Below are 27762 nucleotides of genomic sequence, written 5' to 3'. Positions count from 1 at the left end.
CGCTGATAGTGGACACTCTGCAAAAGTTGATGCAATTATGCTCCACCAATCTAGAGCAGCAGTAAATGCAACAATGTCATTCTTTTTCCTGCTCCCTGCAACATCATTAAACTAGCTCAAAACTAAGGAATTGTAGAACTTTTGCAAATGGGTCCATAAACTATAATTAGATTGCCGACTTTCAGTCATGAGCTACTACCCACAGCACAATGAAATTATTCTTGGAAAAACTTAGCGCTAATTTTCTGCGTAGAAGACATTCAGCAGAGATATTCCTTCCATAAGGCATTCAGTAGTGCAACAGACAGCTCATCCAATCATATATAAAGAGGTCACATATTCGAATCCTGTAAGGGTCATATACTTTTGAAAGCTTTACACAAAGTACGGAAATAGCATTATGTTAGCATCTGGGAAAAATAATGGAGCAGTCCAATATCAACAAACAATTCTCAATGAAGAACTTTGGATGTGAAAGACGATTTAAAAACATGGATGGAGATGGGAGGAGCATTTCAAGGAGTTGTTTGTAAAGACAACCAAGAAGAATAGGTGAGGGATGTTCCAGACGAAGTCAAAGCAGATCAACATATATAACACCGTAGTGTACCACAATGGACTTTGAGAAGCCTAAAAACAGGCACAGACACCAGATGTGGACAATATAGCACCAGAGCTCTTAAAAACCGATATTGGAAGTACTGCTAAAATGCTCCATCCCTTGCTGCAGCATGTTTGGCTGGAAGAAATATCCTCAAAGGAGTGGAAAAGTGAATTGGTGGTAAATCTTCAAAACTGGTATGCCAATACATTGCTGTCAGTGTCCAGTAAGGTCCTCACCACAGTTATTTTCAAGAGGATTAAAGACTCAGTTGAAAATCAAATGTATGAAAAAAAAAAGAAAAAACCAGTTTCATGAACAACACATTTGTGTTGATCTTATTAATACTCTTAGGATCATATTACAGCAAAGGAAAGAATTCCAGGCAACCATGTACCTGGCGTTCATTAATTCTGAAAAGGTCTTTGATTGTGTGAAACATCAAGTGCTGTGGCAGGTGTTGCAGAAGTATGGTGTACCCCAGAACATTCTAATTGTCATCAATGGTCTGTATGATGGCTACAAATCTCACAGATCCAATAGAGGTAACAACCGGAGTCTATCAGGGTTGTATTTTGTCACAAATTCACTTCCTACTTCTCTTTTGATTCATTTATGAGAAGAGTCACAGCAAGCAGAAGGTGCGAAATCCAATGGGAGATCCATAAGCGTCTGGGGGGACTTGGATTTCACTGACAGCAGCTCCAAAGTTGGCAGATATGAAAGTTAAATTAGACTCATTGAGATGGTGGAGCCAGAGAGGATGTAAAGAACCATGTAACGAATGCAAATGCTGTCTTCATGCAACTGTATCCAATATGGAGAAACAGAAATATAACATGCAAAACTAAAATTCATATGTTTAATACAAATATAACATCACAGTCACAGTCATGAACAGGTGTGTCTGGTGCATAATGAATATCTGACGGAAAGAAAAAATAAAGTAGCAAGGATATCTGAAGGAAAACAAACCACACACCTATAGAATGACAGATACATGAGAGAAAGAGGTGATGGCTAGGGCACATACTGAGGAAGCCAAATGCAGTAATCGAAAAGAAGGCACTGGAATGGAATACCAAAGGAACAATGATGAGAGGCAGACCTAGAAGAGTTTGTGGGGGGAGGGTGGTGAAAGGGGACGCAAGCAGAGTTGGCAAAACGTGAGCGGAATCTGAGAAAATCACAAAAAACAGAGATGAATGACAAGTTATCTGAGATGCCCTATGCCTCCATAGGTGCCAAAGAAATTAAGTCAAGTCAGTCATGTGATGCCTTACATGTCAAACACGGAGAGAAGAGAATGCTAAGAAATTTCTTTGTGTATTATTTTTTGGAACATAAGTAGTGGTGATACAGTGATATGTAGTGTAGCTCAAGGTATAGATTAAGCTGAAGGGTGACAATTTGGTTGTGAGTATGCTATGTGATATCTAAGGCTTCAGTTACTGCTCTTGTTGCCCTCTCTTACTCATTTCTGGTTTTCTATTCTCTATGCATCCCTCTCTTTTCTGTCTTCTCCAGATGCCTTACAACCAACTTTAGCAGGCACCTTTGTTTGCATATATGAAGGCTTAGTTACAGAGGGAGGGAGCAAGCCATATTGTTTTTCCATTCTTTGCTCTGTGCTCCCTATGTATTTTGTCATTCATCTTTATATATGAAACTGTGGGGTCACTCACACTGTATGTCATTAATACACTGTTGTTGGATAATCATTCATTTGTTTTACTGATGACAATTGACAGGATCAGTTTTGATACCCTACAGTTTCACCTGCAGATATGCTTTTAGCAGTCTTTAGGTACAGTAACTTTTGTTACTGTATGTTCGATCTTCAAAATGGGTCTACACAAGAACTGGCATATCCTATGTTTACTGTAGGCAGCATTAACGATTTTTGATGTGGTTACATTTTGGATAACTTATGTACTTCAATATTTTGGCTGAGTTGGACTGTCACAAGCATGTCTGAAGATGAAACTGTATAGTTTTGAAATTAATCACGTGAGTTAAATATCATCAATAAAACAGACAAATGGGTTATTCAATAACAGTAGGCCTAAATTAACTCCACATGTACCAGTCTGTTTGGCGTTGATCCCCATGGTACACAAAACAGGTTAGAACACTGTTGCAGAAAATATTAAACAAAGCATACAAAATTTAAATGAATGCAAAAACCCCTAGATTGATGATGTTTTACAGAAATTCGAATTCTGGTCATACATAATGTATGCTAGCAGCAAGACACTATCAATGCCTTGTCTATGCAGTGGCAATGGAAATACTATCAATGACATTGCTGCTACACCAGAGTCACTACATACAGGCCACCTAAACAGGAGGCCTGGATACACCCATGATTAATACTCAGCTGTAGGAATGAGGTGCATTCAGTAGCAACAATTATGAATGGTGTTGGTTCCTTCCCCAGTCAATTTTTCTTTTTGTTGTGGACACAGGGACTGAAAGAAACAAACTGAGGACCTGAGGGGTGGGGGGTTGAAGAGATTACCACTGCAGAGACAGTTCAGTCCTTAGAGAATCAGATGGTACAAATGCAGGCAGACACAGTTCTTCAGCAGCTGTTAGATGCACTGAGAGGAGATATGAGGAATCAGTCCTCACCAAATGTGTGGGTACCCCTCCTGGATGCTAGTACCTCTGCCTCTCTTTTTTGGGTAAAGCAGGATAGGATTGGATTGGACTGGTGTCATTAAAGCGGCCAAACTATAAGAACATCACTCCCTAAATCCCATTTCTGGAAAGACAGGAAGAATACCCAGAGAGGAAGGGCAGAGGAAGCAAATCCAGATGAACCTGCTATGCGACAGGAGATGCACCACAGGCATCCGACCAATGTTTCCTGGCCCTCCATTACCACAATAAAACTAGCAACATGGACAAGTTAATAAAACCTCAGGAAAGAAAACAATATGACAAGACAGCAGATGTGAAAGAATGAGAATTAAAAATGTGCTAAGTGCAACACCCAGGCCAGACAACCAAGCAAAGGTAGACATCGGCCCCTGGGACAGAAGTAGGTGAAGGGGGCACCCTTCCAGTACCTCAAGAGGTCAACGAAGCCAATGTGCTCAACCTCACAGAGAGGAGTAAAAACCTTCACCAAGAATAAAACATTAAACCTGATCAACCACTTTGGTGTTGCTCGCTAGCACCAGAAGCAGTGTGGCAGCCAGATTTCATTGTTAGGCACTGTACCACAAGGAAGTGGTCCACAGTCAGGAGAGCACCACACCAGCAGTGGGGAGGGTCCTCTTGTCATAGGATGTGGATGTCGATATGGATATGGATAAGCCAGTTGTGCCCAATGTGAAACCGACAGAACAGTATGTGGTCTGCGAGAAGCAGGGGAGGAAGACTACAATATGGTAGTGTTAAGCATTTTTGCTTGCTGTTTGTACAGAGAAACCAGGGCCCATCTATCAGTGTTCCAAGCCTCCCACAACTGACAAAGCAGAGCTGACCGAAGGTCTTGTTATTGAGCTCCCATCTCCAAAGTCAGTATCATGGTAGCCAAATGGCCAACAAATCACCTTGTTTGTTCCCTGCTATCCCAAAATAACCTAGGGTCCAGACAAAGATGACCAACTGACCAGTTTGATGGAGGTCAGGAAGTAGAAGGCCATGAACAGGCAGAGAAAACCATAGGATCAACAGAATATTTTGGTGTAAAGTATAGGACGAGACAGATCCAAGGACGTGATACACACCATGGGGGCATGTACAACTGCTTCCTTACAAGAAGCAACAATGGAAGATGTTGGAGTTGAAGAGGAGATGCTGTATGCAAAATATGATCATGACTCCTCTCTTGGGTCACTGTTATGGGAGGTGGCTCACAATACCAGAAGAAAAGACAAGGTGTTTCTGATGCTCAGGGGAACAGTGAATGTGTATTGCATAGTTGGGCAGCAGTTTTTAGTGCCTGATCTGCAGTGGAGGAACTCCAGTCGCCTTGAGCAGGCTGTTCACAGGGCTGGTCCAAAACTCACCTGTTACAAGTTGGATTCAAAAATGGTGTATCAAGCCAAACACCCACAATACTTAAGGTGATGCTAAGCCATACGTCACACTCTCATCATCAAGACGGGACACGATCAGAGCTTTGCAAACCTGCAAATGTGTGCCACAGTCTGCACCCTTGCTGGTGTTACTGGTGCAGCAAACAGTCTTACAGTGTGACCAGCATGTTTGCTTACGTTGGTGAAGATGTGTGAGACGTGTCAAAAAGACACTGAAGGTCAGTCCTTGAAAGCGATAAGACTTCACCACATTGAGCGACTGACCATCAAAGGAGAGTTCCGATTTGGAAACAGGGCGACGGAAACAGTCGGTGGACCGTATGACGGAGACAGAAGTGCAAGACCCATGTCTTGGTGGCTGGACACGGGAAGGCATGTGAGAGAGCCCTGGATGGCACCTTTATTATGGCACCATGCACAGTCAGTATTCAGCAACACCCACAGTGGAGAAGCAATGGTACGAATACAAAAACCTTCAGCACGTAAAAGGGTGACGTTGTAGGATCCACAGCTGCAACAAATACAACTGACCTCTTTGAGGATATACACATCGAAAGCGGTATTAATGACAATGGTGCGGTTGTGGCAACAATGATTACCAAAGTACAAAGGACAACTAAAACATGCAGAAAGTTACAAATGTTCAATAAATTAGATAAAAAACTCAGTAATGTCATATCTCAATGAGGAACTTGAAACTTTCAGAACAGGGTAGGAGCATGCAGAAGAACTATGGTTCAAGTTTAAAAGGATAACTGACTGTGCGCTGGATAGATATGTACCCAGTAGAACTGTTCATAATGGAAGGGAACATCCTTAGTATTCAATCACTGTAATAAAACTTATAAAGAAGCACAGATTACTGCTTGACAGGAGTAAAACAAAGCTTAGTATACACATATATTAGTGTTCCATAGAACTTTAGTGGATTTTGTGATCTGTAGTTAATAGAATATTATTGTTATTGCTCAGATAAATTTTGTAAAAAATATTGTAAACCACAAGGGAGCTGTCGTAGGGAAGTCAGTTCTGGGGCTCTGTGCAGCTGTTGTGGCAGATGGTTACATTGGGATGAATGTAGTGGCATGGGAATCAGCGAAGCAAATGAGTCTCTTCCATGGTATTGCAGATTATGTTCAAGGGATAGGAAAATAGTGGAACTGGAAGGGAAGATTAGAACCCTTCAGACTGAACTGGATAGTGCTAGGGAGGAACTGATGAGATTAGGAGGGGAGGAGGGTGAAGGCAGGTGGGAAGTGGCAGCAAGGAACAGGGGCCACAGAAAGAGAATAGTATCAGACAGTTTCATCATTGGCACAAACAACAGATTTGCCTTGCTACCTCAGTCAGCTAAGGAAGAGGCTCAAGTAGATGTACGTGTAGTCAGCAATCATCTGACTTTCACTAGGAAATCAACTGTTGCAAAAAAAATTAGAAAGTAGGAGGAAAGTTCTTTTGTTAGGTAGTAGCCATGGAAAAGGTGTGGGCCAGATTTTGCAGAACAAATTAGGTGACAGGTACCAGGTCACAAGTATTTTCAAGCCCAGTGCATGTCTTAGCCAACTGATAGAGAATGTAGGATCATTGTGCAAAAGTTTTACAAAGCAGGATCATGTTGTGGTAGTGGGTGGAGCAGGAAACAGTACTGATAGGGATCAGGGCTACAATATTGAGTGTGTCCTGGTAAAAATAGCATCTGCAACGAACCATACAAATGTTGGCTTGGTTCCTGTTTTCATGCAGTACGACCGGCCCGAACTGAACAGCTTTGTCAGGAGGGTCAATATGGAGCTATATCAGCTGCTTCAGGCAGCTACTCTGTCAAGCATAGGTTTGGTTCCTTTTGATGGTATTGGTAGGTGGGGCTTCACAAGACATGGCCTGCATCTCAATAGGAAAGGGAAGGGTAAACTGGCTGGGATGATAGCAAAATCTTTAAGGGGAGGCACTGAAACTCATGTGAATACTTTTTTAGGCCAAGATCAGTATCCAATCATCCTACATTGATTGAAATTAAGCTTAATGAAATGTTCAGACAGGCAGGTACTGGTGACGTGAAAATATCACAGGATTCTCATAACAGTACAGTGAAAAATAATGTTAGTATGCCACAAGATCCACATAAAAGCACGGTAAAAAATAATGTTAATATATTACACCAGAACATCAGGGGATTAAAAAATACAAAGTAGATGACCTTCTTGTTTGTATAGAAGATTTTGAACCTGAGGGTGGAATGGATGTACTATGCCTGTCTGAACATCATACAGTCAGAAGTTTGGAAATTGTAAATAAGCTTTCAGCACAAATAAGTAGAGACACTATGGAGAGGAGTTGCCATACATGTTAAAATCATTCACAGTGTGAAAAATTTGGAAACTAAAAAATTTTGCATAGAGCAACATATAGAAGCATATGCATGTGAACTTAAACTAAATAAAGGCACTTTTATAATTGTAGCCGTGTATAGGATCCCACAGGGAAATTTTCAACTACTTTTACAAAACTTGGATTCTTTGTTGTGCTACCTGTCAGACAAAGGAAAACAAATTATTGTTTGTGGGGATTTCAATGTAGATTTTCTGAAAGTCAGACAGAAAGCTTGACCTTGAAGTATTACTTGGTTCTTTCAATTTGACATAAGATATTGATTTTCCTACTCGGGTGGTACAGGAAAGCACCACACTGATAGATAACATTTTCATAGACCAAGATAAATTCAATCACATAAAAACTTTTCCTGTTAAGAATGGTCGGTCTGATTACGATGCACAGCTACTTACAGTATATGATATAGCTCCATACAGTAATGCAAAACAGTCCTCCAAAATAGCGTGTTCCATTAACGATTTAACACTTCAAAATTTTAGGGAAAGCTTGCGAGTGTTAGACTGGGATGAAGTGTACAGGGAACATGATGCTAATTCAAAATTTAACCTATTTCATGATACCTCTGCAAGTATATTTGAAAACAGTTTCCCTAAGAAAACAGTGAAATATAACTGTAAGAAACCATGTGAAAAGCCATGGCTACTAAAGAGATAAAAATATCTTGTACACAGAAAAGGGAAATGTAAATTATAGCTAGGAGTAATAATCCTGAAACAATGAAACGTTATAAAAACTACTGCACTGTATTAAGAAAAGTTATTAAAAAGTTCAGAAGTATGTGCATTATGTCTGAGATTAGCACATCTCATGATAAAATTAAAACAATTTGGAATACTGTGAAAAGGGAAACAGGGCAACCGAGAGCACAGGAAGACTGTGTTACTATCAAACACAATGAAAAGTTTGTTATCAAGAAGTCAGAAGTAGAAAACATTTTTAATAGTAATTTTTTAAGTGTTGTAAAAAAAAATAGGTTTCAGCTATTCATTAGAAAATGAAAGGCAGTAAATGGAAGAGGCAGTACCTATGCAATTCGATAAAATTAAAATTCAACCCACCTCGCCTACTGAAATTAGGAAAATAATAAATTCACTCAAAACTAAAAGCTCACATGGAACTGATGGCATTTCCAACAGAGCACTAAAAGCTTGTTCCCAACAAATAAGTAGGATTCTCAGCCACATATGTAGTAGCTCACCGAAACAGGGAATTTTTCCAGATAGACTGACATATGCTATCGTCAAACCATTCCATAAAAAAGGGGATAGATCTGACGCTAGCAACTACTGCCCAGTCTCACTTCTGACAGTTTTATCCAAAATTCTTGAAATAGTAATGTATTCAAGAGTAGCATCACACACTTGTAAAACTGAAGTACTAACAAATGTTAATTTGGTTTTCAGAAAGTCTTTTCAACAGAAAATGCGGAAATACTGAAGCGTCCGATCCCGCCCGTCTGCTTTGACCCATGACGTCACAAATATGGCGAAAATGACCATAAACCACGATTCCAATATGGTGCATATAAAGTCGGTACATACACATTATGAGGACGAAAATACATCGAAAAACAAACACACACACTTTCCACAAAAAGCCTAATGACACTAATGGGACAAGAGTGGGAAATGGGGTGTTTCTGGGTGGGGGGCAAACTAAATATAAATACATTTAGACACCCACCCCCATACAAAACCACACAAAATGACGAAAAAAACCGACATCACAAAACTCCCCAAATACCACTAAACACAATATCATCTGGAATCGGACACTTCTCTTGATCTATATAGCTCAACAGCAGCTCCCGATCCCATAAATTAGGATCACACTTCCCTTGGCCTATATAGCTCAAAAACATCTCTCGATACCAAAAACAACAAACACAGCCACTCATTGGGATAAAACACTTCCCTTGAGCTGCGCACTGTTAACTATGTCCGTCATATCCATTCCTGAACATAAACAACAACAGATTAATTTTACTAAAATTTCCACACGATGTACAGCGAGCAACACTAAATTAACTTTCACACAAAATCATTAACTCACTGAAATGAATTCCACTACAAACACAGCCGACACTCGAACAATTCTGGATAATGAGGAAAAGCAAACTGAGTCAATTACACCACACAAACGAAAACCCTGAACATATCACCAGAGAGCACAACAAACCACAACATGACAACATCTACAAACATGCCACACTCCCAAACCAAACTCCGCACCATCAAGACGTCACATACGACAACACCCTTACGTCACGGGTCAAAGCCGACGCATGGAATCAGACACTTCTGTCGAACCGAAAATGCTATGTATGCTTTCACTGATCAAATATTAAATGCAATAAATAACTGAACAGCACCCATTAGGATATTTTATGATCTCTCAAAGGCTTTTGATTGTGTGAATCATGATTATTGTGGTATGAGTGTGACAGTGGACAAATGGTTTATTAATTCATACTTAACTGGAAGAATGCAGAAGGCTGACATTAATAGTATAGATAGTCTACAAAAACCAGCAGAGTCCTCTGACTGGGGAGCTATCAAGAATGGTGTCCCACAGGTTTTAGTCTTGGGTCCCTTATTGTTCTTAGTATATATCAATGACTTGCCACTCTGTATTCATGAATATGCAAAGTTAGTTCTTTTTGCTGATGATGCAAGTATAGTAATCACACCCAAGAAGCAAGAAGCAAGAATTAGCTGAGGAAATTGTAAATAATGTCTTTCAGAAAATTATTAAGTGGTTCTCTGCAAATGGACTCTCACTAAATTTTGAGAAAACACAGTTTATACAAGACGAAATAAATCTCGGGTGAACAGCCTGGTATGAGTGTGCATAGGACACAATATTTCGGGAATCAACCATGTTGCCGGCATCAGGTGCGCTGATGTACATCACCACATCTGATTGCCAAAATATTGTGTTCTAGGCACTCGTACCAGGCTGTTCACCCGAGATTTATTTCGTCATAAAATATGCCTGGAGAAACTGAAGAATCAACAGTTTATACAATTCTGTACAGTAAATGGCGTAACACCATTGATAAATATAGACTATGCACGGAAGTCTGTTGCTAAGGTAGAATAGGCCTACTCACAATTTCTGTGTGTGTGCATCAATGAGAAATTGAAATGGAAGAAACACATTGATGATCTGTTGAAACGGTTAGGTTCATCTACTTATGTTATCAAAGTTATTGCAAATTTTGGTGATAAACATATCAGTAAATTAGCCTACTGAGCCTATTTTCATTCACTGCTTGCATATGGCATCATATTTTGGGGCAATTCATCATTCAGAGAGAAAGTACTCACTGCACAAAAGTGTGTAATCAGAATAAGAGCTGGAGCCCACCCAAGATCACCTTGCAGAGATTTGTTTAAGGAACTCGGGATTTTCACAGTACCTTCACAATACATATGTTCACTTATGAAATTTGTCATTAGTAACCTATCCAAATTAAAAAATAACAGCAAAGTGCATAGCTACAACACTAGAAGAAATGATGACATTCAGTATTCTGGATTAAATCTCACTTTGGCACAGAAAGGGGTGAATTATGCTGCCACAAAAGTCTTTGGTCATTTGCCAAATAGTATTAAAGGTCTGACAGACAGCCAACCAACATTTAAAAGCAAATTAAAAGAATTTCCGAATGACAACTCCTTCTACTCAATAGACGAATTCTTAGATATGAAGTAGTAAAAAAAAATAATTAATTGGTTATTTTGTGTAAAGAAAACTTATGTTAAAGTGACACATTCCACATCATTACGAAATGTTGTATTTATGATCTATGTAACAAGGATTAATGTAATGTACAAGTAGAGATATGCTGAATGAAACACGTTTGGGTGTCCAGAAAGAAATGTGTGAAGTTTTAAATGACCAGTGCAGCAGAAACTAGCCAATGATATTTCACAAAATCCAAAGAAATTTTTGTCATATGTGAAGGCTGTCAGTGGCACCAAAGTTAGTGTCCAGTCCCCAGCGAATGAGACAGGACATGAAATTGAGGGTAGCAAAGCAAATCCCTTTTTCAATGTCCCTTTACAAAGGATAACCCAGGAGAATTGACGCAATTTTATCCTTTTACCACTGAAAAGCTGGATGAAGTATTAGTGTCATGTTACTGAGAAACAGCTGAAATCATTAAAACTGAACAAAGCTCTAGGGCTCGATGGACTCCCTGTTAGATGGTATACTGAAATTGCAGCTGAGTTAGCCCCTCTAATAACTATAATGCACCATAGATCTCTTGATTTTGACTGAAGACCACAACAACAACAGATCTCTTGAACTAAAAACTGTGCCCAATTCATAGAAAAAAGCGCATGTCACAACCATCTACAAGAAGAGCAGTGAAACAATCCTCAAAACCCATCCAGTATTCTTGACATCGATTTGTTGTAGTCTTAGAACATATTCTGAGTTCAAATGTAATGAGGTACCTTGAACAGAATGAACTCCTCAATGCCAATCAGAACACAGTATAAAAGCATCGATCATGTGAAACACAACTTGCACTTTTCTCAGGTGGTCTCCTGAAAGTGTTGGATGAAGGCAGTCAGGCAGATGCAGCATTTCTTGAGGGTCAAAAAGCATATGACTCAGTACCACATCTACACTTATTGTAAAAAGTACAATCATACAGACATCAAGCGATATTTGTGACTGAATTGATGACTTATTTGGTAGTGAAGACACAGCATATTATCTTGGATAGTATGCCATCGTAAGATGTAGAAGTAACTTCAGGTGTGCCCCAGGGAATTATGTTGGGACCCTTGCTGTTCATGATGAGTATTAATGACCTTGCAGACAATATTAATAGTAACTTCACTTTTTGCAGATGATGCAGTTACCTAGAATTAAGTACTAGCTGCATAAATATTCAGTCAGATCTCGATAAGATTTCAAAGTATTGCAAAGACTGGCAACTTGCTTTAAACATCCAGAAGTATAAAACTGTGCACTTCACAAAACAAAATATGTAGCATTGTATAACTATAGTATCAATGAGTCACTGTTGGAACCAGACACTCATACAAATACCTGGGTGCAACACTTTGTACAGATGTGAAATTTAATGATCACATAGGATCAGTTGTGGGTAAAACAGATGGTAGACTTGGGTTCATTGGTAGAATACGGCGGTAAGTGCAATCAGTCTACAAATAAGTTTGTTTACAAATCACTTGTGGAACCAGTTCTAGGATACTAAAGTGTGTGGGGACCCATAAAAGATAGGATTAATAGGGATACTGAATGTATACAGGGAAGGGCAGCATGAATGGTCACAGGTTTGTTTGATCCATTGGAGAGTCTCACAGAGATGTTGAAGGAACTGAATTGAAAAATTCTTGAAGATAGGCATGAACTATATTGAGAAAGCCTACTAACAAAGTTTCATGAACCAGCTTTAAATGATGGCTCTTGGAGTACACTACAATCCCCTATGTAACGCTAACACTGAAATTGAGAAATAAGGTTCAAATAATTACTGCACACACAGAGGCATTCAAACAATCATTTTTTTCCAATGCTCCATATGTGAATGGAACAGGAAGAAACCCTAATAACTGGTACAGTGGGACGTACCCTCTGCCATGCATCTCATGGTGATTTGCAGAGTATAGACGTAGATGTAGAATATTAATGGCAAACATGTAAGCAGAATACAGAGCAGTTTGTAAAGAACTATGTACCACATGCACACGTAGCCAAATTAAATCATCAGCAAATTCTGCAACAGAGCTGACTGGAGGGAAGCAGATCATTCGACATGATTGGTTCAAATACCCTAGATCCTCTTGGGCAGATGTGGCCGGAAATCATAGTTTGTTAACACTAATAGATCATTTTTCACACTACACAGAAATTATAGCTATTTCAAATCAAAAAGCTGAAACAGTGGCGCAAGGTCTAGATTAAGTCCAATACTACAGAGACATCAATTACTAACTTCAGGTCAGAACAGATAAAGCAATTTTGTCATTTGTTACAAATTCATAAATTAAGAACAAGTGTGTTACACCCATAAAAGAATAGCAGAATGGACTGAGTTCATCTAAATCTACACAGATACTCTGCAAGTAATCATATGGTGCATGCCGGAGGGTACTACTAGTCATTTCCTTTCCTGTTCCACATGCAAATACAGCAAGGGGAAAATGACTATCTATAAGGCTCTGTATGAGCCCTAATATCTCAGATCTTATCTTCGTGGCCCTTACACACAATGTACATTGATGGCAGTAGAGTCATTCAACAGTCGGTCTCAAATTCTAGTTCTCTAAATTTTCTCATTACTCCATGCTTCATTCCCTCAACAAGCTGTTAGCAGCACAGAATGGGCTCATTAATGCAGAACACGTGTTCCATCATATTCAATGATACGGCACTGGGTGCAAGCACAAAGTCGTGGTAATAGGAATTTTGTGCTGGGTAACTTTCTTACTCCTGTTCATTGCTCAGTGGCCTAAGCCAATTATCAGTGGACAGTCATCTGCCAAATCATTCTCTTAGTCCATTGCCCACAACACATTGGATTGAACATATGGCTTGACAGAAGTAAGAGGACAAGAGACCATAATGCATAGCTGTACCATATCTTTTCAGTAGTTCACCGGTTCAGTACCAGCCAGGACTTCAGATGACCAAATTCTTCCAAGGGGGCGCAAAGTTACGAGACTTCGGCATCAGGGAGGCCATTAGCAACCAGTCAAAATGTATGCTGGCCAGTCACCTAAGCAATTCTGCCCCTGGGTGCTGCAGTAACTCTGCCATTGTGTTCAGCACCACAGTATTCTACCAGCAACAGCAGACTACACTACTACATCCTGCAACACAATACTACATTTGCACAACCCACTATGTGAAGTGGTATACCTGGCCAGTGGGTGTATATATGATGCCATCTCAGTCACTAGTGACTGAAACCTTTGGCGTCACGCATTCAGCCAGTCCAGTCCCCACATCAGTGATCGGTCAAATGGGTGGCCAAGAAGTGACAGTCTCACTGAACATCATGATCAACTAGGTGAAACCACTGGTCTGCAAGCTGTCAAATAACACTAACGGTTCTACAGTACAAATTAGATATGACAAGGTGAAGCCACCCATTGGGTGCAATCACCTGAAACTCAAGCCAGTCTCAAAGAGTCATAGATTTGACAGAGTATCTGCAAGCCCTGCCAATCACCTTGAGGCAGAGGCAGCATACACCAGCTCAGTTGTACGAGGGTTGGAACTTAAATAGTGGCAACTATTTATTCACAACCGATACAAAAGAGTTACATGTTTGCACCTGTTACGGTCCTTCAAAGTAGTCACCAGCGTTGTGTAGAACCAGTTGCCAGTGATGTGGAAGGCGTGGTATACCGTTAGCAGAGCCTGTTCTGTTGATGGTGCAAATGGAGAAGTCTAAAGTTATGGTGATTCTCGTGTACGACTACAATGGTGTGATCCTAAAGCATTACGTTCCTCCATGGCAGACCATCAATGCACAGTATTACTGTACATTTTTGAAGCATCACCTGCGGCCAGATTTGTGAAAGAAACGGCGACACTTTCTGCACAGCCCACCCATTATTTTGCACGACAATGCACGGGTGCATACAGCGCACGCTGTGGCTGCTCTGCTTCGTCGATAGGACTGGGAAGTACTGTACCATCCACCATACTCCCCAGACTTAAGTCCTTGTGACATCGATTTGATACCGAAGATGAAGGAACCACTTCATGGCATTCGTTTCAGAACTGTTCCAGAGAATCGACAGGCAGTAGACCGCCTCATTCGCACCATCAACAGAACAGGCTCTGCTAATGGTATACTACACATTCCACATCGCTGGCAATAGGTTCTACACAATGCTGGTGACTTGTTTGAAGGGCAGTAACAGGTACTACCATGTAACTCTTTTGTTTCGGTTGTGAATAAATAGTTGCCACTATAAGTTTCAACCCCTGTATAACTTCCTTGCATCAGTAAGTCCTTCGCTGCACTGTGTTGTCACTGCATTCCACTGTCTCAGCGTACTCACCCACTGCCTGCCAGCATGGTTGACTACGAGGCCACAGTCATCAACCTCCTGGGTAGAAGCATTTGTTAAAAAAGGTGGTTGATGCTGAGTAAGTACTCTTCACTCTGAGCTCACCCCAGTGCTGTAGATATGATCCCACAGTTCCCTGTACAAGCCACTTTGGAGATAGAAGTGCACATCCTGCAACACTGATGGTGTAGCAGTCATAGCACAATGCAGTCACATCATCATGAACCCAAATTTATTTAACAAGACCAGGTAACAAGACATGTAAATAGTTTCTTCGGTCAGTCATACAAACAAGTATTTTCTTATAAATGCAGAAAACTGCAAACCAATAACTATTTTAAAGTACTCCCTTTTTCAGACTAACCTCCAGATGGGACACATGGAAGTTACATCTTTATTTACATAGCATGATACTCGATACTGGCTTACAACGGTACTAGCAGTAATATAAATAGTGTCCAACTAGCAGCTTCCAGTTTAATTGCCTATCAGTTACAAATAAATAAATGTTCACGCTCAATATGTGTACTGACTGTCTCCATAATACTGACACATACTGGTTGTTGGTGGATTTATGGTGACAATAAATATATTTATAGAGTGATAAATTAAAGACCAAGAGACAAAGTGGAAGTGTTGGTCACTACCCACTATACTGTGCAAGAGAATGCTAACTACAATCCTAACTATACTGCAGCAAGCCAGGAGCCTGCATCATTCTGCAGAAATAAAGACGTGACTTCTATACATCCCAGCTGAAGACGAGTATGAACAGGATTAAAAACTAATTTATGGGAATAAATATATATTTAATTAGTTGAATAGTTGCAGTATTCTGTAATCATATTCAATACATTGTCACATGAAAATCAAAGCATAGTACTGAAAAGACATTGTGAGTGGAATCAACAGTGGCAGTGACATGTTCCATGTAATATTATTTACTGTGAATTTGATCTATGAACAAGGAACTAACGAAAGGAGCCAGCCCTGGAAGAGCGCTGAAAATTCCTGATGATTAAAGCAACTGCTTGTAGTAAGCAGTAAGTTCGAGAGCCCCGCTGGCAGAAACTTTCAATTTCCATTAAATGTTTACAAAAACTGGGCAACAAAATTAAACTTAATTCGGAACTCAAACAAGCCTGTAGGCTGATAATCCTACATTTACGTACGAGGATAAAATAATCGAAAAATACTGCGGGAATCTTAGTATACCTTGGTAACTTCATAGAATTTCGAAAATTATGAAACGTATGAATCAGAGCAATGATGAAATTATAAAATGGAATTATGAAGACAACATATTTGACACAATTCAACTCAAGAGTCAAGAAATGCAACAGTCCTAAAGAAACTATTTGCTTGCAAGGCAATGATGCTGGCACACCCCCGTTAGAGCATATAATTAAAATAGTGAGGAGATTCATAATCCTATCTTCGTTACGTCTTCGCGCTGGGATCAACAGACAAGATTATATGGAAGAAGTATTATCCTCAAATGGGAACTGTTAAATTTGCGTGTTTATGCACAGTTTGTAAATTGTTATAGATAAACTTCGCTTGGGATCACGAATCGTATATCAAATTAATGCCTACATAGGTTTAAGTTCAAGTCTATAAAAGGCATAACAAATTTTCTTTCTGTACAGTGGTTTTCGAGTAAGGAAAAGGAAGTTATTAATAGGCAGAATTATTTTTAGTGCCATTTGAAGTACATTACCATATAAGATATACAATCATTTGAAGTATTCTAATTTTTGGTGCTGTTTATTTGTCGCAGCTGATAGCAGTACTGAGTCACTTTTTAACTGTTTCTCTTGCTTTAAACTCCTATTTGAAAATACATGTCTTTCTTCTCCACGGATACAAACATTATACTGATATATCGATAAATCAACGCTATGCAATAGATGTCATACAGGAGCATACTTTTCGTCTTATCGATAGTCGATAACTATCGAGTACGATACTTACCATATACTGTGTTGCTGTTTTGTTATTTATTATTATTACTGTAGGCGTCGGCAAGAGCGCGACTGTGTAGTGGAATAGTAGCGGTGCAGTCCGTTCTTGAAACAATAGTGTCCTGCAAACATTTGCGCAATGACAGCACCCATGGAGAGAATACAAGTCTTAGACACTATTGAAAAAGATATTATAACATGTCTTCAAAGTGCTGGTCAGTAATATTGGTTTTAATATTCACATCCAGACATTTCATTTTGTTGATCGCACAACACACATGCTATTTCTCGACAGAATAACATAGTTGTGGAAGTGCGAGTAACTGACGTGCCCCTGTGTAGCTCGGAAGCTATTGTATGTAACAATGGCTTTATAGTGTTAGCTAAAGATACCGTGTATTTGGAGTTAATAACTGTGTAGGCCAATGAAACACTGTCTATTATTTAGTGTTTTTTATGAGAAAATGTGTACTCAATATTTGAAGATGGTCAACTCCACCAAGAAAGTTTGAATGGCGCGTTGGCCTTTTTGAGTATCAACTTTTTCCTTGTACTGTGCATCTGTAAGTGACGTATGTAATTATTCATATGACGACAAACAAGTATTGTTGTCATCAAAGTTTCTACATGAATTCATTCTTGCACCTCAGAGAGAAATCTGTTTTCTTACATATGTGTAATACGAGGTAATATAATATACTAGTTGTATATTTTGAAATCTTTGATTGACTTGGTTTAAGAAGGGACACGAAATCGTTTACAGTCATTGAGTATTTGTATTTGTCAGAAATCATACTTTTGTATCCACGCCTCAGTGACCTGTCAGTGTAATTGGGATTGCAACAGCGCATCCAAGCCTCCAAGAACAACTGCTAGGAATTTAGTTATAGAACTTTTATGTTGATTCAGTTATCGAAAGAGTTGGTTTACTATTGTGTTTCAAATACAATAGGCTACTCATTCCGAGATGCTTAATCACATTGTCAAACATTTTAGTATTCTATTATTGTTCTCATTAAATCAAGGTGTCTGTCTGCTAACTTGTACAGTGATATGAGATGTGTCCCATGACAAAGAAATAGCCTGCTCAAATCCATGAGATACCTTGCTAATAAGCACCTGGTTCATTAATATGTGTAAATACAGTCGATAACTAACGTTCTTATAATAGGCTAATATGTATCAGATGATGACTAGATATTCCATGTCAGTTGTTCTAATTTTGTACATCATTCTCACCTTACAATATGAGACTCTGTTTGTATTTGGTGTGTAGCTGCCTGTTCATAGTAAAGGCAACTCTGCAAATTCTAAAGTCCTCAATATTCAGTACTTGGACAAGGAGCTCCTTAAGTCAAGTCTGTCGAATGTTTGTAACTATGATGTGAATCTTTGTATTATTTTGCGCTGTGCCAGTGTCACTCATTCATATTAACTGAAGCATTAACCTAGACCTCAGGCTTTGCTACAGATCAATATTTCACCACATCTGAGATTTGGTATTCACATTTGTTGGCTTTGCCAACTCATAACCAGACTGTCACCTTCCAGTCTGACATAGGCCTTTAGCCACACCACCGATCAATGTTACCATAGCCTACATCCCCAAAACTGACACAGATGCATAAGAAATGCTGTTAGTGTTGTGTTATCTTTGTGCTTGCACACATAAGTCACATACCACATATTCATTGTATTATGGGATGAAGCTGACATCCAGTATGAGTAGGTGACCCAAATATTCACAATCCAGGTAGAATTATATCTTGAATTAATTTTCATTGGAAGTTCTGCTCTTGGTGAGAAGGTGACCCAAATATTCACAATCCAGGTAGCATTATACCTTGAATTAATTTTCGTTGGAAGTTCTGGTTTTGGTGAGCTTTTTTGTTGGTTTTTATAAGATCTGCTAGCTTCAGGATGGACTGGTTTCTTGAAATAATAGAAGCAAATGGAAAAGGCAGGAACTGAAATTGAGAGTAGCAAAACCAAAGCAGAAATGCTTAACTTTGTTTTCCAATGTTCCTTTACAAAGGAAAACCTAGGAGTATTGCCCCAGTTTACTGCTCGTACCATTGAAAAGATGAATGAAATAGATATTAGTGTCAGTGGTGCTGAGAAACAGCTGATATTTCTAAAGTTGAACAAAGCTACGGGGCCCATTGGGATCCCTATCAAATACTATATCCAATAGACCCTCTGTTAACTGTAATCCATCAAATATCCTTCAAACCAAAAACTGTGCTCAGTAGCTAGAAGAAAGCATAAGTCACACCTGTCTACTGGATGTGCTCCACAAAACTACTATCCAATACCCATGACATGCATTTGTTGTAGAATCATAGAACATATTCTGAGCTCAAATATAATGAGGCATCTCGAACACAATGACTCCTCCCATGTCAACCAGCAAGGATTTCGTGTACATAGATCAAGTGAAACCCAACTCATACTTTTCTCATAATACATCCTGAAAGCAGCAGATAAAAGCAGTCAGGTAATGCAATATTTTTCAATTTCTGAGTAACATTTGATTCAGTGTTGGGTATCAGACCAAATTTGTGACAGGATGGAGGATTTCTTGGTCAGGGGGATGCAACATGTTATCTTGGATGGGGAGTCGCCATATAATGTAGAAATACTAGAGCTATCCAGAAAGTAACAGACATTTTGAAATAATCAAAATAACTATGTGGAAAATAGCGGAAAGGTCGAGGAAGAAGGCCAGTGTTCACTCTGTCTGCTTGCCGGGGGGTCTCATCCGAGATGTGGAGGAGGCCCTACCGGCGGCGATAGAGAGCACTGGGTGCACCCGACTGCAAATTGTTGCTCATGTCGGCACCAATGACTCCTGCCGTCTGGGTTGAGAGGTCATCCTCAGTTCGTACAGGCGGTTGGCGGAGTTGGTGAAGGCGGAAAGCCACGCTCGCGGGGTGGAATCAGAGCTAACTATTTGTAGTATCGTTCCCAGAACCGATTGCGGTCCTCTGGTTTGGAGCCGAGTGGAAGGCTTAAACCAGAGGCTCAGACGATTCTGCGGAGAGCTGGGGTGCAAATTTCTCGACCTCTGCTATCGGGTGGAGAAATGTAGGGTCCCCGTGAATAGGTCAGGCGTGCACTACACGCCGGAAGCGGCTACGAGGGTAGCGGAGTACGTGTGGAGTGCACATGGGGTTTTTTTAGGTTAGAGAATTCCCTCCCTAGGCCCGACAAGACGCCTCCTGAGACGCGGCAAGGCTGGAGTAGGCAAAATGCAACAAGGAATAACAATATTAATGTGCTTATAGTAAACTGCAGGAGCGTCTATAGAAAGGTCCCAAAACTGCTCTCATTAATAAACGGTCACAACGTCCGTATAGTACTAGGAACAGAAAGTTGGCTGAAACCAGACGTAAACAGTTATGAAATCCTAAACTCGGATTGGAATGTATACCGCAGAGATAGGCTGGACAGTGAAGGGGGAGGCGTGTTTATAGCGATAAGAAGTGCAATAGTATCGAAGGAAATTGACGGAGATTCGAATTGTGAAATGATTTGGGTGAAGGTCACAGTTAAAGCAGGCTCAGACATGGTAATTGGATGTCTCTATAGGCCCCCGGGCTCAGCAGCTGTTGTAGCTCAGCACCTGAAGAATAATTTGGAAAATATTTCGAGTAGATTTCCCCACCATGTTATAGTTCTGGGTGGAGATTTTAATTTGCCGGATATAGACTGGGAGACTCAAACGTTGATAACGGGTGGCAGGGACAAAGAATCCAGTGAAATATTTTTAAGTGCTTTATCTGAAAACTACCTTGAGCAGTTAAACAGAAGACCAACTCGTGGCGATAACATATTAGACCTTCTGGTGACAAACAGACCCGAACTATTTGAATCAGTTAATGGAGAACAGGGAATCAGCGATCATAAAGCGGTTACTGCATCGATGATTTCAGCCGTAAATAGAAATATTAAAAAAGGTAGGAAGATTTTTCTGTTTAGCAAAAGTGACAAAAAGCAGATTTCAGAGTACTTGGTGGCTCAACACAAAAGTTTTGTCTCAAGTACAGACAGTGTTGAGGATCAGTGGACCAAGTTCAAAACCATGGTACAATATGCGTTAGATGAGTATGTGCCAAGCAAGATCGTAAGAGATGGGAAAGAGTACCCTGGTACAACAACCGAGTTAGAAAACTGCTGCGGAAGCAAAGGGAACTTCACAGCAAACATAAACATAGCCAAAGCCTTGCAGACAAACAAAACTTACACGAAGCGAAATGCAGTGTGAGGAGGGCTATGCGAGAGGCTTTCAATAAATCCGAAAGTACAGTTCTATGTACTGACTTGGCAGAAAATCCTAAGAAATTTTGGTCCTATGTCAAAGCGGTAGGTGGATCAAAACAAAATGTCCAGACACTCTGTGACCAAAATGGTACTGAAACAGAGGATGACAGACTAAAGGCCGAATTACTAAATGTCTTCTTCCAAAGCTGTTTCACAGAGGAAGACTGCACTGTGCTTCCTTCTCTAGATTGTCGCACAGTTGACAAAATGGTAGATATCGAAGTAGACGACAGAGGGATAGAGAAACAATTAAAATCGCTCAAAAGAGGAAAGGCCGCTGGTCCTGATGGAATACCAGTTCGATTTTACACAGAGTACGCGAAGGAACTTGCCCCCCTTCTTGCAGCGGTGTACCGTAGGTCTCTAGAAGAGCGAAGCGTTCCAAAGGATTGGAAAAGGGCACAGGTCATCCCCGTTTTCAAGAAGGGACGTCGAACAGATGTGCAGAACTATAGACCTATATCTCTAACGTCGATCAGTTGTAGAATTTTGGAACACGTATTATGTTCGAGTATAATGTCTTTTCTGGAGACTAGAAATCTACTCTGTAGGAATCAGCATGGGTTTCGAAAAAGACGGTCGTGTGAAACCCAGCTCGCGCTATTCGTCCACGAGACTCAGAGGCCCGTAGACACGGGTTCACAGGTAGATGCCGTGTTTCTTGACTTCCGCAAGGCGTTTGACACAGTTCCCCACAGTCGTTTAATGAACAAAGTAAGAGCATACGGACTATCAGATCAATTGTGTGATTGGATTGAGGAGTTCCTAGATAACAGAACGCAGCATGTCATTCTCAATGGAGAGAAGTCTTCCGAAGTAAGAGTGATTTCAGGTGTGCCGCAGGGGAGTGTCATAGGACCGTTGCTATTCACAATATACATAAATGACCTGGTGGATGACATCGGAAGTTCACTGAGGCTTTTTGCAGATGATGCTGTGGTGTATCGAGAGGTTGCAACAATGGAAAATTGTACTGAAATGCAGGAGGATCTGCAGCGAATTGACACATGGTGCACGGAATGGCAATTGAATCTCAATGTAGACAAGTGTAATGTGATGCGAATACATAGAAAGATAGGTCCCTTATCATTTAGCTACAAAATAGCAGGTCAGCAACTGGAAGCAGTTAATTCCATAAATTATCTGGGAGTACTCATTAGGAGTGATTTAAAATGGAATGATCATATAAAGTTGATCGTCGGTAAAGCAGATGCCAGACTGAGATTCATTGGAAGAATCCTAAGGAAACGCAATCCGACAACAAAGGAAGTAGGTTACAGTACGCTTGTTCGCCCAATGCTTGAATACTGCTCAGCAGTGTGGGATCTGCACCAGGTAGGGTTGATAGAAGAGATAGAGAAGATCCAACGGAGAGCAGCGCGCTTCGTTACAGGATCATTTAGTAATTGCGAAAGCGTTACGGAGATGATAGATAAACTCCAGTGGAAGACTCTGCAGGAGAGACGCTCAGTAGCTCGGTACGGGCTTTTGTTAAAGTTTCGAGAACATACCTTCACCGAAGAGTCAAGCAGTATATTGCTCCCTCCTACGTATATCTCGTGAAGAGACCATGAGGATAAAATCAGAGAGATTAGAGCCCACACAGAAGCATACCGACAATCCTTCTTTCCACGTACAATACGAGACTGGAATAGAAGGGAGAACCGATAGAGGTACTCAGGGTACCCTCCGCCACACACCGTCAGGTGGCTTGCGGAGTATGGATGTAGATGTAGATGTAGAAAATCCAATTTTTATTGCATATATTTTAAAGGTATAACCGTAAACCTTTTTTTATGCAATCACCATTCAAATTGAGGCACTTATCATGCCATGGCATAAGTCTTTCAATACCAACTCTGTGGAAATCTGCTGCCTGCAACTGCAGCTACTAGTTATACCAGCATGCAGTTTAGTTAAAAGCGTTGTGTAGTGAGGCATTTCTTCATTGCTGGGAAGAGGTGGTAGTCACTCAGCTCCAAATGCTAGCTATATGATGGATGATCAAACACCTCCTATCCAAAACCTTGTAGGATCTCTCAGGTACAATTGACCATATGTGCACGTGCGCTATCATGAAAAATCAAAACTTTTCAGCAAGGTTACCCCATTGCTTATGTTGTATGACCTGCATTAACTAGTCAGTGCTTGGCAATTTCTCTCCGAGTTAATTGTTGTGCCCTGTTCAAGGAAATCAATGAGAATCACTCCCTTAGAGTCCCGAAACAGAGTAACCATGACTATTCTTGCTGACAGTATTTGCAAATACTTCCTTGGAAGAATTTGTATGTCCCCATTCCCTCGACTGCTGTTTAGTTGTACTATTGACATGCTTCACCCAGTCTTGCTCCCAGTTACAACACAATTGCTAATTTTGTTACCATTTTTCTTGTAATCTTTAAGGAAGGGCATTGCTGCAGCCAGTCTGTTTTTTGTGGTTGTGGGAACCCACCTAGCACAAAATTTGTGGTAACCAAGCTGCTTCTCCCCAGTTTCATGCACCAAACATCATGAAATTTGGGGAAAATGTTGCGAAAGTTTTGTAATCATAAAATGACAATTTTCACGAATTTTGTCGTTGATTCTCATCCCAAGCTTGTTAGTCACAAACCTAAACCTACCACTACAGTCCTCATCGTGAACATTGGTATTGCCATTTTTTAAATCAGCCCTTCATTGCCTCACTCACCTTTCACTTATTCCTATTCTGCACACATCACAAAGGTCACATTAAATTTCAGTTGATTTACAGTTTTTTGCCAATAAAAACCTAATCACAAGTGGCAAGACATTCTGATGTAATGCACATTTTAACACATCACAGAAAGCAAAGTAGCAGATGCACAGACCACATGTTACCACAACTTGATGCTTACTAGAAAAAATGTGGCACCAAGATGGCGGCTGTAGCTGCACCCATTGCCACAATAGACCATTACATCTGTTACTTTCTGGATAGCCCTTGTAACCTCAGGTGTACCCCAGGAAAGTGTGTAGGGTCACTTGCTGTTTATGTTGTATATTAATGCTCTTACAGACAATATTAATACAAACCTCAGACTTCTTGCAGATGATGCAGTTATCTACAGTGATGTACAGTCTGAATCGAGCTGTACAAATATTCAGTCAGATGTGGATAAGATTTTGAGGTGCAAAGATTGACAGCTTATTTTAAATGTTCAGAAGTATACAATTGCGCATTTCAAGGAACAAATATATAGTGTCCTGTAAATATAATATCAATGAGTCACTGCTGGAATCTGTGAATTCATACAAATACATGAGTGGGAACATTTAGTTGGAACATGACATGGGATCACCGTCTAGGCTGAACTGTGGGCATAGCAGCTAGCAAACTTCATTAGTAGAATACCATAGAAATGCAATCAGTCTACAAAGGAGATTGCTTACGAATCACTCGTGCAACCCATCCTAGAATATTGCTCAAGTGTGTGGGACTTTACCAGATAGGACTAAAAGGGTATTGTACATATTTAGAGAAGTGCAACACAACTGGTCTCAGGTTTGTTTGACTGCAGGAGAGTGTCACAGAGATGAAGAAACTGAGCCAACAGACTCTTGAACATAGACAGAAATTATCCCACAATTTTTTCCTTGGTAATTAGATACTATCTCAGAAAGGTTACCTGTAATGCATTTTGTTTAACATTCATTAAAAACAACACATTTTTCTCTACAACACACCTTCATTTCTTTTTCATTGTTGTTCTATATGCCCAGAATTATCCATGATATGTTCAATTAATATTTTATAAATGAAGAAATGTAGCTGTTTATTATTCTCTGCCTACTGTTGTGTCATGATTATAGAATGCATTTTGATGGTGATAGAAATACTTTATACTGAATGGAGCTGTACAAATATTCAGTCTGATCTTGACATGTTTTCAAGCCCTGCAATGATTGACAACTTGTTTTAAATGTTCAGATATGTATAACTGCAAAAAATATAGTATCCTATAGGTATATTTTCAGTGAGTTACCTTTGGAATATGTAAATTCATACAAATAACTGAGTATAGATGCAAGACCTGTCCCATACATCCTCCACCTACTCCAGTCTGGTCACTAGCATAACTTGTCCCATCAAAGGCAGGGCTACCTGTGAAACCAGTCATGTGATCTAAAAGCTGAGCTGCAACCAGTTTGCTACATTCTTCATGGGCGTAACAACCAATGGGCTGTCTGTTCACATGAATGGCCACCAACAAAATGTGGCCAAGAAACAGCTGGACTACCTCGTCGGTGAGCACGCCATCCAACAAGAAGTTCTTCATTTCAATGACCACTTCACCTCCTGTGCCACCTGGACCATTCCTACTAACACCATCTTTTTTTGACTAGCACAGGTCGGAACTCTCCCTGCAATATATCCTACTGTCTCATAACCCTCCTGGCATCAACCTTCGTCATTGCCCTCACCCATCCAGCCCTTTCTCTGATCGCATTCCAGCATTATGCAGCTCTCTATCCCACCAATGTGCCCACAATCTTTTTATTTTTCCCCTTTTTCATAACTCCCCCCTCCCCCTCCTGCCCTCCATCTAACCTTCCGGTTGCATCTAGCTGCCCTACCCTCTCTCCATTTCATCCCTGTATGCTCCCACAAGCAGCACTTTAACATCCTCCAATCCCACTCTGCTATCCCTCCACCTCCTTGCCACAGCCTCCTCCATACCTCCGCCACCCAGTTGCCTCTCCCATCATGCTCTGCTGCTTGCAGTCTGATACCAATAACCAGAGACCCTGGTCATTTGTGTGTGAGTTGCATTTGTGTGAGTGTGTGTATGTATGTTATCTGCTCCCAATGAAGGTGTAGTTGGCCAAAAACTCACTCTCTGGGTGGTGGGCATTATCATGCAGAAGGATAATGCCATTGGACAACATGCCTCGACGTTTTGACTCAATGGCTCTTCTAAGGTTCTGTAAAGTGGCTTGATAACGCTGGGCATTAATGGTGGTTCCCCATTCCAGGAACTCGACAAGCAGTGTGAAACCACACTGGTGCTATACAATATCAAATGGTGCACACTCGTCAGTCTCTCTACCAATAGATGGCGCCACCATACCTGCAGTTAAGTCGTGCTACCTTACGTATAAGGTAAAAGCAGATGCACTAACCAGGTTTCATTTGAATGAACATCATAGCTCCACAGATGTTGAAGAGATTGAAGAAATGTGTAATGAGATAAAATAAATTAATCAGGTTGTTAAGGGAGACAAAAATTTAATAATGTTGGATGACTGGAATTTGTTTGTAGGCAAACGAAGAGAAGGAAAAATAGTAGTTGAATGTGGACTTGGGGAAAGATATGAAAGAGGAACCCGTCTGGTGGAATGGTGCACATAGTATAATTTAATCATGATGAACGCTTGGTTTAAGAATCATGAAAGAAAGCTGTATATGTAGAAAAGACCCGGAGACACATGGAGGTTTCACCTTGATTATATAATGGTAAAACAGAGATTCCAGAATCAGATTTTAAGTTGTAAGACATTTCCAGGGCCAGATGTGATCTCTGACCACAATTTTTGGTTATGAACTTTAGATTAAAACTGAAGAAACTGCAAAAGAGGTAGGAAATTAAGGAGATCGGATCTGGGTAAGTTGAATGGACTAAAGTTGCTGAGAGTTTCAGAGGGAGCATTGGGCAACAGTTGATTAGATCATGAGAAAGGAATGTGGAGGAGATGAATGGGTAGCTTAAAGAGGTGAAATAGTGAAGGCAGCAGAGGATCAAATAGGTAAAAAGACAAGCGCGGTAGAAATCCTTGGATAAAACAAAAGATACTGAATTCAATCTGTGGAAGGACAAAATATAAAAAATGCAGCAAATGAAGCAGGCAACAGAGAATACAAACATCTAATCAATGAGATTGACAGGAAGTATAAAATGGCTAAGAAGGAATGGCTAGAGGACAACTGTCAGGATTTAGAAATGTATTTCACTAGGCGAAAGATATATACTGCGTATAGTAAAATTAGAGGCCTTTGAAGAAAAGAGAAGAAGCTGTATTAATATTAAGAGTTCAAATGGAACACCAGTCTTAAGCAAATAAGGAAAAGCCAAAAGGTGGAAGGACTACATAGAGGGTCTGTACAAGGGAAATGTACTTGAGGGCAATATTATGGAAATGGAAGGGGAAGTAGATGAAAATGAGATGGGAGATACGATACTGTGAGAAGAATTTGACAGATCACTGAAAGATGTAAGTCGAAACAAGGACCCGGGAGATGACATTCTGTCAGAACTACTGATAGCTGTGGGACAGCCAACCATGACAAAACTCTTCTATTGGTTGTGTGCAAGATTCATGAAGAAGGCAAAATATCCACAGAA

At 40.2% G+C, this 27762-nt stretch overlaps 2 protein-coding genes across 7 annotated transcripts in view; one reads left to right on the top strand and one right to left on the bottom strand.

Moving 5' to 3' along the window:
• LOC126322393 (rho guanine nucleotide exchange factor 7) overlaps positions 1 to 17021 on the bottom strand; it is a 136980-nt gene extending 119959 nt beyond the window's left edge. For 4 of the 6 annotated variants that reach the window (XM_049994318.1, XM_049994331.1, XM_049994358.1 and 1 more), the window contains exon 1: positions 16834 to 16998. The gene's annotated coding sequence lies outside the window, so the exon portion shown is untranslated. Of the gene's footprint in view, positions 1 to 16833 lie in introns of all 6 variants that reach the window. The other 2 variants (XM_049994340.1, XM_049994349.1) reach the window with 1 other exon arrangement.
• A 77-nt stretch (positions 17022 to 17098) lies between these two features.
• LOC126322467 (mediator of RNA polymerase II transcription subunit 11) overlaps positions 17099 to 27762 on the top strand; it is a 56677-nt gene continuing 46013 nt past the window's right edge. Inside the window, exon 1 of the mRNA XM_049994369.1 lies at positions 17099 to 17292. Coding sequence (XP_049850326.1) covers positions 17217 to 17292 — 76 coding nt within the window. The 5' untranslated portion in view covers positions 17099 to 17216. The remainder of the gene's footprint in view (positions 17293 to 27762) is intronic.

This window comes from Schistocerca gregaria, chromosome 2 (assembly GCF_023897955.1).
Source record: "Schistocerca gregaria isolate iqSchGreg1 chromosome 2, iqSchGreg1.2, whole genome shotgun sequence".
In the NCBI taxonomy this organism is placed as follows: domain Eukaryota; kingdom Metazoa; phylum Arthropoda; class Insecta; order Orthoptera; family Acrididae; genus Schistocerca; species Schistocerca gregaria.
The sequence above is the reverse complement of the archived record's forward strand: the minus strand, read 5'-3'. Positions and strand labels throughout refer to the sequence as shown.